Below are 12,444 nucleotides of genomic sequence, written 5' to 3'. Positions count from 1 at the left end.
TGCCAGCCAGAATCAGGCGCTAGCAGCACTTTATTGTTAAAAGGCAAAATCCAGGGTTTCACAGATGAAAGAGGAAAAGATTGCTTCTCAGCTGTGCTAAACTTTCTAACTGATGAAATGGATTTCACAAGAAACTAAGAAGTAACTCCTCCTAAAACATTATGTAATGCAGAGAAGAAATACAGGAGATACAAAAGGTTGTCATCTTTAAAAAAAATTATAGCTACAATATCAGACTTTCAATTTAAAGCACTTTCCAAAGGGGCTTCTTTGGCTACCAAAATTTGTAAAGTTTAGGACAAAATATACCAAGGCCACGTATAAAAAGCTATACAAGCAATCTGATCAGGCTGAAGAATCAAGAACCCAAAATGGGCTATTTGTTGGATCACCAAATGAATGGGGATCCAGAGCATGGAAATATTCTCTCCATCTAACCAGCAATCCAGAAATACAGGAGAGTAGGAAGGGATTTAATCGACCTAAGACCCAGCAGCCGTGAAAACAAGATGAGGTACAATGCACTGTACAAAACGCTCTAACAGAGAGGACACAGGTGGAGCTCAAACCAAGCCCGTTCATTTCAAAAACGACGCTGATTCCATGAAATATCTATTACAAGGGGAAAACTAGTTTGTTTGCAGCGCTTTCATACCACTGCTCCTAAGGGAAGCTTTCCAGCTGATTTCTGTCTCCTCCCACACCTACAGAGGTGGCTTTCAGACACCAGCTTCCGATCACAGCACCCGTGTGAATTAAGTTTGGGAATTAACCAATGCACCGCTGTATCAACCAAGAACACAAACGTCCATAGGAGTAGATATCTGCTAATGGAAATGATTTAGCAGCCAGTATTTCTACTAAAAAGAGTCAGTGCCTACAGCTATACCATATTTCTGATGCCCTGAGGAATAGAGATTGCCATCAAACCCGTCACAGAGTACTGTGACCACTACCTGCTGGCCCACTCCATAGCACACAACCCAACTAAAAGACCTTGGAGCAGGTTCTGCACCCATCTCACAGAGAGCTGTGAGAACTTGCACATAGCGTAGCGGAACACAACTCTCACCTGCTCTATGGATGCTCAGACTTCAAGCTACACAGGCTGCATTTAGTTCAGTAGGTCCCTCTGCTTAAAAATGTCAGCACAAGAATACTTTAGGAGACACGTTTCACCTTCTTACCTGTTCACCCTCCGAGGACACTTATCTGGTTTGATATCCACCTCATAGAGGTAGACATCAATCTTTGGGATTTCAACTTGGAAGCAGTTGGCCAGCAGTTTAATGGGTTTGCCCATGGTGCCATAGCCAGGACGTCTGGGCACCATGAGCAGGGGCTGTGCCCCGACGGGTCCTGCAAAAGAGAAAAACGACAGATCAGGAGATAGGCACCACAAAACGCTGTGTTGCAGAGGTACCACCTGCTCGCATTTTGGCAGCTAAAAATACAGAAGGCTCCTTGCATTTGCAGGTACGTGTACTGGTCTCCCATCGAGACTTACTAACGTACTTTCTTTTTCAGTTTTAATTCCCTGAACCAACTCACGCAGGGCCAGGCACGCATCAGAGCTAGCACGTTCGAAGAAGGGCAGACGGGCCTTACCAAACGGCACGCTAACACATTAAGTTCCAAGCTAACGCTTGCCCTGTTCCCCTCCATGCCCCTCCACTCACAACTAGACTGCTTTCTTACTGATCAGTTTTAGCTGATGTGATTAGCATGAATAAGATCAGGAAACGTCCTAAACCAACAAAAACGTGTGCTGTTCCTCGTAACGCTATTATTGGGGAAAGTCAGCCTGGCATTAAACCACCAGTTTTCACATGCCTTTTGTGAACACCCGCGTAACAACAAAACTGCAGCTCTGGACTTGTGCTGTTTGTGACAAACTTTTACTGTCATCGTGAGCATAGCTTGCGAAGACATTATTCTTGAACTGTGCTGGCTGAAAATGGACGAAGAACAAAGCCATTACTTCCTGTGCAACTCCACTGATAAACGTGACCGGCCAGAAGGCGACAGACTCCGATTAAGACGCTAGAACCATAAAACCCTTCCTCACTTAGACTTCAGAAAAGAACACCCATAGCTGCTCAGAGAAACCATCGAAATCCGGAATAAGAGATGTGTATTTCAAAAGTTACCTAAACGCATCTAGCTGGTAACGTGTTGCATTCCCACCCGGTTATCCACTCCGTTTAGTTTGTGCCATTTAGACAGGAATCCTCAGCTCCAGATCCCGGTTACTCACAGCTTACACACCCAATCGCAGTAGTAAACACGGTCCGCATTCAAGAATCTCTGCTGGTATCGCCCCTTCAAAATACCTCTTTCCATTCAGGAAACAACAAAAACAACAGGCTTTGTAGTCCAAGTTGCTTCCAGTTTTAAAATTACTCATCCCACAAACGTCATGATTTACTGAGCATTCGATCAGATCAGTTAAAAGTTCTCCCCTCCACTCCTACTCAGTGACGCAGACAGCAATTCCTGCCCACTCATTTTCATAGAAGAGTCGAAATGTCAAGTGCTGGTAAAAACATCTTATTTGTCTTTTGATTAATCTCCACCATTCCTGGAAAAAGCTGCACTATCTTGAGGCTGCGTACTGAGAATAGGTGAACATCAAAGCCGAGTTCCACCGTAACATTTGTCTGGCTCTACCCAGAAACCTACCAAAAAATTCTGGGTGGGTTGGCGTCGAGCCCTAAGATAAAACAAAAACACAAAACAAGAGGCATCGTTTAAAACACCCTCACAGACTACGCTTATGCCAAACTTGTTCCAGGCATCTGTTCTCTTAAACTTTTCCTTCATTTTGGGACGATGACACGAGTAGAGGCAGCCCTACAATTTACTCCCGAAATGTTTTCAGGATGTAAGCATACGTGAAGAGTTACTACGAAACATCTGAGTGACACGAACGACTCGACCACTGATTTTTTTATTACGAGATCATGCACGCCGTAGTTTATAACCGTAGGAAATGCAAAGACAATACAGATAAGGTTAAAGAGGATGCCGTGATCCTGGCTGCCCCGTCTCCCCCCTGCAGGTGCTGCTGGGGCAGGGAACGCTACCCCGCTGTTCACCCTTTGCTCACCCGAACAAAATCCGAGTGTTCAACTGCACAAGAGCAAATCCCTGGAAGAGGGGAGCGGTATTTGGTTACCAACGTCAGGCAGGGTGCGCCTGGAAGCGGCCAGGGCCGGGTTGCGGCCCAGAGGAATCGAATCAAGGGGGTGATAAATAAACGGTGCGGGTCTACACGTCATTCGTGAATCGTTGTGGGGCGTTCAGCTGATTTTGCTGTCAATTCTGTGTGGTGCGGAGGCTCCCTTGGGCAAGCCCGCTAGAAACAGGAGTAAATGGTAATTCCGCTCTGCAGTGGCTGCCCAAACATGCCAGAACCCCCTCAAAAACACACTGAAAGGCCACGCGGCGCTGCCTTCGAACCCATGAACCAAGCCCCACGAAGCAAATGCCCAAACACCGGAGGATGCTCCCGGGCACTGCCCAGGTAAACCAAAACCGCGAGCTGTGGCGTTATCCTACCCCACGCTGAGCACGCCCAGAAGGGCTTCGTTCTGGTGCCACCCAGCCATAGGAACATCAAGTCTGAAAAACCCCCGCGATGGCACTGCTGCGGCGCGGCGGAGGACGAGGGCAGAGGTTTTTGCTGCCCCAGCACAAGGTTTGCCTATTGCTACCCTGCTGCTACAACACCAAACGTGAACACGTTCCTAGCATGCTCTTAAAAGTCCATGAAAGAACACAGATCAGGTCTGTTTGGGACGCCAGATCGGTACTCAATTCACAGAACGGGTTGCGGATGGAAGGAAGCAACAAAAAGTGGTGACCCACCGCTGCAGAGCACGGAAGGACGAACGCCCAAACTGCACCCGGAGCCTCGGATGGATTCCTGGGAGGCTTTTCCCCAGCGAGGGAGGAAGCCTCCAGCAGACACAAGAGCTGCCACTGGGTACCGTGAACCTTCGGAGCGCGCGGTTCCTCAGAGAGCACACGGGGACGGGCTGCAGAGGAAACGTTTAACTAAGGCTCCACGTGGGTAAGAACACAGACCGGAAAATGAGAATCTCTCCTCAGGACCCGAGGGCATATTGATTTATAAAGCACTGTTCGTGGCATTCGTTGGAGGCATTATTTATGAGCATCCTTCAACGCTGGAAGACCTCTCACAAGCGAAGGCTCGGGAAGAGGCAGCAGCAGAGCCTGCCGGGACCATCCCCCGCCGCCACCCCCCCCCGTACCAATATCAATTCACCAAAAAGCAAAAAACGGCTAAAACGGAGCAAGTATTATTCATGAAAAGCCAAAAAAAACCCAACTCACACCGATACTACTTCTCAAAGAGCTGAAGCCTGGAGTAACGTTAAGACCAGGGTTTCTGGCTCGGACACAAGTTCGGTCCAGGCGGAGGTGCCGGCACCTCGGAAGCGTTGACCCCAGCTGAACCTGCAAACCTCCGAAGTTTGTGGTTGTTGGGATTCGGATCCACAGCTTGGAAACTCCCTCCGAAATCGGACCACGTGCCAGACCAACGTGGAAGTACCCTGATGGCTTGGGCAGGATCTGAATCACGACAGTCTCTTCTGCAGAAGTACGGATTTACTACGAAGACCAAACAACGAAACCCTCCGGTGTTTGCTGTGGCGGCACAGCTCGCGGTTCAGACCCCGTCTGGCTCGCACCCAAAACACGGTTTGAATCCAGCAACCAGACGGGGACCCAGGCACAATAACGCCTGAACTGAAAGCGCAGGCACAGAAACCTCCCAACTCTTCCAATAAAACCGTTTTGGGGAAAACCGAAGCTTTTGGAACGCGAGGCGGTGTCAAAGCAGGAAGCAAACCCCCGATTTCTAGCAGGATGCTAATAGAAAATGCAGATCTCCTTACGTGAGCCTTTCTGCAAGGAACGAAAATCAGCGCCAAGCTTCCGGCAAGAAATTATCCCTTTTCCTACTCTGGGCTTCAGCATTACAAAATTAAAAACTATTAACAGATGACTACTGAATAGTTTTATTTGTGTGTAAAGCTGTTCTAAATCTCTAATTGAATGGGTGACTACCCGGTCTTAAAAACCAGGATAGGGGACTTAACAGGGAAAAGATGATTGAAACTCCAGCTCAGGAACACGAGGCAGACTTGTCTCACAGACCTCATCCCCCGGCTGGAGCCTGCACGCTGCAGAAAGCTCTCTAAAGAGAGGAGAAAGGATGGAGAGGGGAGGGGAAAAAAAAAAGTTCCCTTTCAGAGGCCCCCAGCTTCTGTACGGACTCAGAGGCCCAACCTATGGAGCTCAGAGAAAATCCTGTCACCAGCAAGACATGAGTTAATTCCAAATTAAAAAAATAGATAGGGAAGATTATATTTAAACATTGGTTTCAATAACCAGGCTCCTTACTTATGCCAGAAATCATGAATTGCCGTATTTCTGCAGCAGCAGCCTCTCTGGGTGGCATTACATTATTTATGAGTAATGCAATCCACGTTTTCTAAGCATTCCTGCTCGCAATTTAGGCTCCACGTTTTTCTTTTAACGGCCTCATCTAATAAGTCATGTTAAAACTCATCAAAAGCCAACGTTTTGACACCACTCGCAGCGATAGCCAAGCGCCCAGACAGACAGCAGCGCGCTGACTTGCTCTAGCACAGCACGGGTACAGAAGACACAGCGAAGTGTTCTGGAAGCATTTACGAGATAACAAATGCTTATAAATTCCTGCTAAAAAAAAAAAAAAGTAATAAAATCTAAGGGCAGAGAGCGTCTAGCTCCAAAAAGCAGCTGATCCGTGCTGTGTGTTCACAGCGACGGGCTGGAGGAGGAGGGAGAGCGCGAGGACCCCGCCAGCGCGGTGCCACCGCGTCCCAAAGGTGCTGGGGTTTTGTCTTCCCGGTTTCCTACTCACTGTTTTGAAAACGACACAGTCCCTAACTTCAAACTGCTATTACCGAGCAGGAGAAACGCGCTGTCCACCGGCCTGCCACCTTGGGCTCAGGTTTGAGCCGCACGCAGCTCCCTTTCTCCAGTTTTCTGCCTGAAGAATATCTGAGAGCAGCACGGCAGATCTGAGGCACGTGGGATACGGCCAAGTTTAGAACCGTGCTACCAGAAAATAAAAATACATTTTTACAGTCACCGAGCGAAACTTCTTTAAACGTAACGCTAAAATTACTCTACATCCCTTAGAAGTTCCGCGTGCGAGCAAAATTAAAAGCAATAAATTAATGACTAATCTCACCGTTTTCAGAAAAACGCGCCGCGGTACAAAGCAACGAGAAGCTGAGCCTGAAGAACATTAAGAACCAAACTGGTTTGTATCCGAGAATAACCCTTTCTTTAATTAAGAGGTGAATGCTTTCCATGACAGTTGGGTTATACAACCTATTCTAAGGCAGAAGAAAAATGACTTCAGTTATCGAGATCTCTGATCACTTGGCAAGCCACCCTGCTGCCTGCTACTTCTCGCTACGGACCCAACACGAGTTTTCAGATGATGGGCTGAGCTTTCAGGCTCCCCTGAGCGCCCCAGGTAGGCGCTGCCTCTCAATTCTTCGCTGCAGGAACCGGCTGGGGCGAGTGGGAGATCGCTGGTTGATTAGCACGTTGCTTCAACGCGTACCGGATGTGTCGAAAAGCACACAAGCCTTACGGTCCTGTCGTCGTTTGGTTTTTTGTTGTTGTTGTTTTAATTTATCTGGGAAATCAGCTCAAGAAGTACCCTGACAGTTAAACCACCGAGGAAGGAGCGCTTTGTGGAGCTCGTGCTCTGATTCAAACAGCTTCCCCTGCAATTCCACAGAGGCGAGGTTCCACTCTAACTCGCATCACATGTGCGCTGTTCTGGGGAAGAGCAACTTTTGAAGGCACTTATGATTCATTCCCCTTCTCTGCTCTACTCCACCCACAAACATGCAGCTTTTAATGGTCCTCCCAAGTCGCCAGGCTTCACGCAGAGAGAAAACACCCAGTTCTCAGAACTGGGTCTGCCCAAAGTTGGGAGAGGAAAGCCACCAGGCGATGGAAGATGTCCGTAGTGCTTCACTGGAAACGTACCGGAGCGGCGCCAACAGAACAACGGCACGTTTAACACAAAAAGCTTTGAACTTTGGAGGAAGGAGTAACGAAGTGTAAGTGGAGAGGGAGGCAGTGCTCGAGTCCTCGGGCTCGTTATGCCACAGAGCGCCGGCGATGCCATGGCAGCAGGGGCGCACTGCACACGCCTGCCTTGGGGAGGTTCACAACCCTCCTCTGCTGGAAGCGCGATGCCCCACACCGAATTCCAGCTCCCTGAGAGCTGTTTTCACTTCCCTTCACCTTTCCACAGCCAAGTTTATTGCTGCTACTCCACCGTTTACTTGATTTCACCACAACCTGCACCCCGAGCAGCCGCAGCCTCCCCCTGCTGTAAGCCACGTTTGAGCATTATTTAGTCTGGAAGAGGCACACTTGCCAGATTTCAGAGGCTAAGATCATCACACAGACTGGAAGCTGCCCACAGCACCGCTTCACCTACACCACGCTGGCTTCCATCCTTACTCCAGGAATACTCACAGCCCTGTGCTTCCCCACTTTGTGTCGGAGACACCCCTTATCTTCCCTCCACACGCAGAGGACACAACATCTCAGTGGCTTTCTCCTTTAGGAGACAGGACTTCAACCCTTACGTGCTCAGCCACGCACGGTTTGTGTCCTCCTGTGCCAACGCCGGGGTCTGGCGGCCAGAAGGTTCCCTCAGACATTAACAAAGCACAAAAGCTTTTCCTCGTTACGGAGCAGACACGGAGAGAAACGTCCCTCGTGCTGAACGCAACGCTTCGCAGACTAACCTCATCAGGAGCGCTGCCTCACGACGGCAGCACTTTGCTAAAATCCAGCACGTTACAGCCTTCCAAAAGGGAAACTCATAGGAAAGAAAAAAATGAGACATCTGTGCGCTACTCTGGCAAATCCGTATCTTGAGATGAGTCGAATTATACCGGGTTATCATTAAAGTTTACCTAACACACACAGACCATTAGCACAGCACCTGAATTCCGCAGGACCGCTAACGCCCTGCACCTTCCCCAATTGGTTCCAGTCCCATCATCCAAGCTCATTAAGCGAGGACGCAGCTCGGGTGGCAAGCTTTTCTGGGCCAAATCCATCCTTAATTCAAACCTCTGCCTAAACACCAAAGCTACCTACACCCGAAGGGATGAAAACACACGTCCTGCTCAGCCAGCTTCAGCCCCGCGTCCACGTTTTCGGCGGCCGGGGCTGCTCTCGGTGCGAGGGGCACGGCGCTCGGCGCGGCTGCTGACGTGCCCTTTGCCACCCGCTGCCTCACGCGGCGCTGAGCAAACGCAGCCCAGACCCAAGCTCTCCTCGAGCCGCTCCGGCACGGGGAGACGAAGGCTGCTGATAAAGCGAGGCAGGAGTCCTTCCGACGGATCTCCGAGCACGTTTCAGAGGCAGGCGGCAGGTGCTTCGGGCGCGTTTAAAGCACTTTGGGGATGCTACGAGGGGGGGGTGCTTTTCGTGGTAGAAGGCCCGGCGGGTGAGGGAGGAGGTGGAAGGCTCCGGGATCCACCGTCACGTACCAAACCGCCACGGCTCCGCGCGGGGAGCCTCGGGGTGCGGGGAGCCTCGGGGTTTTGGGGCGCAGCCACCACCGGGAGCCGCCTCACGTCGGTGTGCCCGGTGACCACCACCCCCCCTCCCCCCGGTGCCGCCCAAAGCCCAGCTCCCCGGCACAGCACGGCGTTATGCAAGGCGGCCGCACCGCCGCGGGGCCGGCCCCTTACGAAACGTCCCGAAACCACCGGGGGGGTACCGGGGAGGGTCCCCACTACCCCCCGCACCGGGCCCGGTACCCCACACCGGGCCCAGATCCCCCCCACCGGGCCCGGTGCCCCCCCCCTCAGCCTCCCCCCGGGCGCCCCGAAACCACCGGGGGGCTACGGAGGGGTCCCCACTGCCCCCCCCAACGGGCCCGGTGCCCCCCTCAGGGCCCGGTTCCACCCCCCTCACGCCCGGTGCCCCCCCCCCCTTCACGGCCCCTCACCTGCGCTGCCGATTTCCATGCATGGAGCTGGGCGCAGCCGCTGGGGGCTGCGGGCTCGGGAGGCCCCGGGGCGGTGCTGGGCGGCGGCAGCGGCGGCCCGGCGGCGGAGGCCCGGCCTCCCGTCCCGTCCCGTCCCGTCCCCTCCCGGCGGAGGCCCACCCGCTCGGCGGAGGCCGCAGGCCGCGGCCCGGCCCCCCCCCGCCCCGCCCCGGCCGGCCCCGCCCCGCCGGAAGTTGCGTGGCCGCCCCCGCAGCCCCCCGGGCTCGCGCCTGTCGCCGCCGCCGCCGCTCGGCTCCGCTCGGCCCCGCGCGCCCCCGCCGCCGGAAGTCCCGCCTCTAACGCTCGGCCCCTTCCTGGCGGGGGGGGGGTGCGGAAGTGGCGGGGGAGGAGGGGGCGGTTGCTGGGCGACGGCGGGATGGGGCCGGGGGGGGCCCCGAGGTGGCCCCGAGGCGGCCCCGTCTCCCCTCGTTGTCCCCTGAGGGGCCCTGAGGCGGCTCCGTTTCTCCCCCCGTTGTCTCCTGAGGCGGCTCCGTCTCTCCCCGTTGTCCCTCCTGCACCCTGCGAGCCCCCCCGCAGCCGCTCGAGGGGCTTCGGTGCCTCAGGGGGTGCAGCCCGGGTCCGAACGGGTTCCACATCAGTTCCTTCGGGCATGGAGGAGAGAGGGACGGGGGCGCCACCAGGCTCCGTCCTACAAACCTCCGTCCCACCAACCTCCGTCCCACCAGCCTCCATCCCACCAACCTCCGTCCTACAAACCTCCGTCCCACCAGCCTCTCCATAGGTCACAGGTACCTGAGGGGACCATGTGGAGAGGATGGGGCCAGTATTCTCGACGTTTTTGGAGAGGTCCGTAGCGGTGGGCAGTGATAGCACAAGGGGTAGTGGGCATAAATCAAACCTCAGGAGGTTTCGTCGCCATCTGAGGGAGAACTTTACGATTCGGGTGACAGCACGGGGACAGGTTGCCCAGAGGGGCTGTGGGGTCTCCTTCTCTGGAGATACTCCAAACCCACCTGGATGCCGTCCCATGTAACGTGCTCTGGGTGACGCTGCTTGAGCAGGGGGGTTGGACCAGCTGATCTCAGGAGGCCCCTTCCAGCCTCAGCCATGCTGTGATTCTGTTTCTCTTTAATCCTCACTAAATGAACATTAAAGGACTAAGCCTCATCCTTCGTTACCCCCAAGAACACCGCGCACTGCAAGCACTTCCCACGTGCGGAATGTGGAACAGCCTGGGCCGGAGCTCTGCAGACTCCAGCACGTTCCGTCCACACTGCCAGGACAGCCACAACAGCCGGGCTTCGTCCTCCGGGCTGAAAAATTCAGGAATGCACAAAAGTGGCCTGGAAGGGGCCTGCGAAGCTGCAGCAGTGCCCAAACGCGAAGGACGAGGCACAAAACTGCTCTGTAGGCACGGTTAAAGGCAGCTGCAGGGTACACGTGGGGACGGGCAGGCGTCCCACGAGCCTTTCACGCAGCCTTCTTTCTCGGGGAGTGACAGGTAAAGACATCTTACAAGTGCACAGTCAACTGTCTAAAAAATAACACCTGATAAACACACGTTATCCTTCGATATCCCCATAACAACCAAAGGATTGACATCGGGCTTGTGTTTGTTTTTTCCAGTTTGCAGAGGAGCTATGAGACTAAGTAGCTCGGGCTGAGGAGAATAAAGGCTATGATTCACTAGATCTGCATAAATTCAGAGCATATGCCTGCCCTCTCCTCAGTTTTTGGCAGTGTTTTTAACAATGTTTAGTACCGCTTTGTTATAGATTTGGTACACAAACTGTCACCAGAAGAAACGCAGAGGGTGAAACAAGCAAAACAATTGTGTGCGTGCGGCAAAGTGACTCAGACGTACCAGTTCCAGCGTGGGGTCAGGCTGTGGCACCCTTACCTCTATTTTCTCTTCCCCAAAGTACTTCTTTGATAAGAAACATACATGAATAAGAAGAGTATAAAGAAGCTATCCAAGCATCTTTGAACCTGCTGCTCGTTCTGGAGGAAGGATGTCAGCTTTCCTGCTGGTGAGGGGCATTTCCCAGCTACGCAGCTGCGGAGGTAGCAGCAGGGGAACTGCACCGTCGGAGCAGCAGAATAGGAGCTTGAGATTCGAGATCCAGGCTTCACATACATTATTAAGAACTCCTGTTCCAGGGACTGCTAACTAAATTAGTCCTAAAAGTGTAAATTTAGTTATCAGAGAAGTTACGTTGTAAAGATTCTAAAAACATGGAAATTAAAAGTAAGCTACTAGAATATTTCCTTAATTGTAATCCTGAGAGGGAAGGGGAAACGTGATCACCAAGATCAAGCAGATATACCCAAGGCAGACATCTCCACAGAACGCGGGTACCTCAGAGGTATGCGAGCACTTCTGATGCTGCAGCTTAGGACGCTGTAATCAGAACCGAGGGCTGGGGCTCAAATGCCGACCTAACATTTGAAACCAAGGAGTCCGATCTGTTTTCCAGGACTTCAGACCCAGCTTCACAAGGCACAATTTTCTGTTACACCTCTCTTTCTCACATACAGTCCCCCTGAAGCTGCAAAAGAAGATTTTTCTGATATATATATATATTTTTTAAATGATATTACCTTAAAAGGAGCAGAAGGTGTGCAGAATCTGTAGAGATGCTCAGTTCAGTGTAATACGTTCTGCGTGCTAACAGTTTAATTAAATTAGCTGAGTACGTGCATGCCATTAGCAAGTCCCTCCTTAAAATCACTTAGCATTATTCAAAAATCCACAGTTACAGCTCAACTGCTAAATAATTCAGCGTCTAAAGGTATGTCAATACGTGCTTGTAAGGTAGAGCCCAAACTAATCCAGAATTCAGTGGATGGCAAACAGCCTCCAGTTCTGTACCCCAAGACAGAGCCCTGAGCTATTGGCGTGGGTTTGCAGAGGACTGTGGAGTTTGCAAGGAACTCTAAAGCTGGGAAACGTAAAGTATTACAAGGCACAGAAACACGGGGATCAAAGCTTAACCCCAACCCAAAAGGAGTCTGAAATCTGCCCTTAAAGCACCTCGGAGCCAGTGGGCTTTTTGTAACCCTCCGAGCACAAAACAAGCCGTGCAGGAAGCGTGCAGAGTCACAGCAGACGGCCATTGGAAACGTCTGGCCACAACCCACTTAAACAGAAAAGGCTGAAACGATCTCGCAAGTGCAGGAGCTGGCCGCTCCGCAAATCAAACTAAAATAAAGCCTGCAAATAGCGGAAACGCGATGTGTAAACGTGCCCAAGTTGAGAGATAGCAGGGGGCCGTTTGAACGGGGAACAAAAGGTACAGGTAAAAATGTAAGTAGCAGTTTTACATTGGGTTTTGGGTTTGAGTCAAGACAGATCCAGAGGAAATGTT

The 12,444-nt window shown here is 52.1% G+C and overlaps 1 protein-coding gene and 1 long non-coding RNA gene across 2 annotated transcripts in view; one reads left to right on the top strand and one right to left on the bottom strand.

The window, feature by feature from the left end:
• Window positions 1-9,227, bottom strand: part of LOC121058891 (protein argonaute-3-like) — a 39,662-nt gene extending 30,435 nt beyond the window's left edge. Inside the window, 2 exon segments of the mRNA XM_040535018.1 lie at window positions 1,188-1,359; window positions 9,077-9,227. Of these exon segments, the coding sequence (XP_040390952.1) occupies window positions 1,188-1,359; window positions 9,077-9,095 (191 nt within the window). The 5' untranslated portion in view covers window positions 9,096-9,227.
• LOC121058896 overlaps window positions 6,247-12,444 on the top strand; it is a 9,421-nt gene continuing 3,223 nt past the window's right edge. The window contains exon 1 of the long non-coding RNA XR_005814387.1: window positions 6,247-8,494. This is a non-coding gene — a long non-coding RNA (uncharacterized LOC121058896). The remainder of the gene's footprint in view (window positions 8,495-12,444) is intronic.

The sequence above is a fragment of the Cygnus olor genome, chromosome 23 (assembly GCF_009769625.2).
Source record: "Cygnus olor isolate bCygOlo1 chromosome 23, bCygOlo1.pri.v2, whole genome shotgun sequence".
In the NCBI taxonomy this organism is placed as follows: domain Eukaryota; kingdom Metazoa; phylum Chordata; class Aves; order Anseriformes; family Anatidae; genus Cygnus; species Cygnus olor.
Note: the sequence above shows the minus strand (reverse complement) of the source record. Positions and strands in the feature narration are given on the sequence as shown.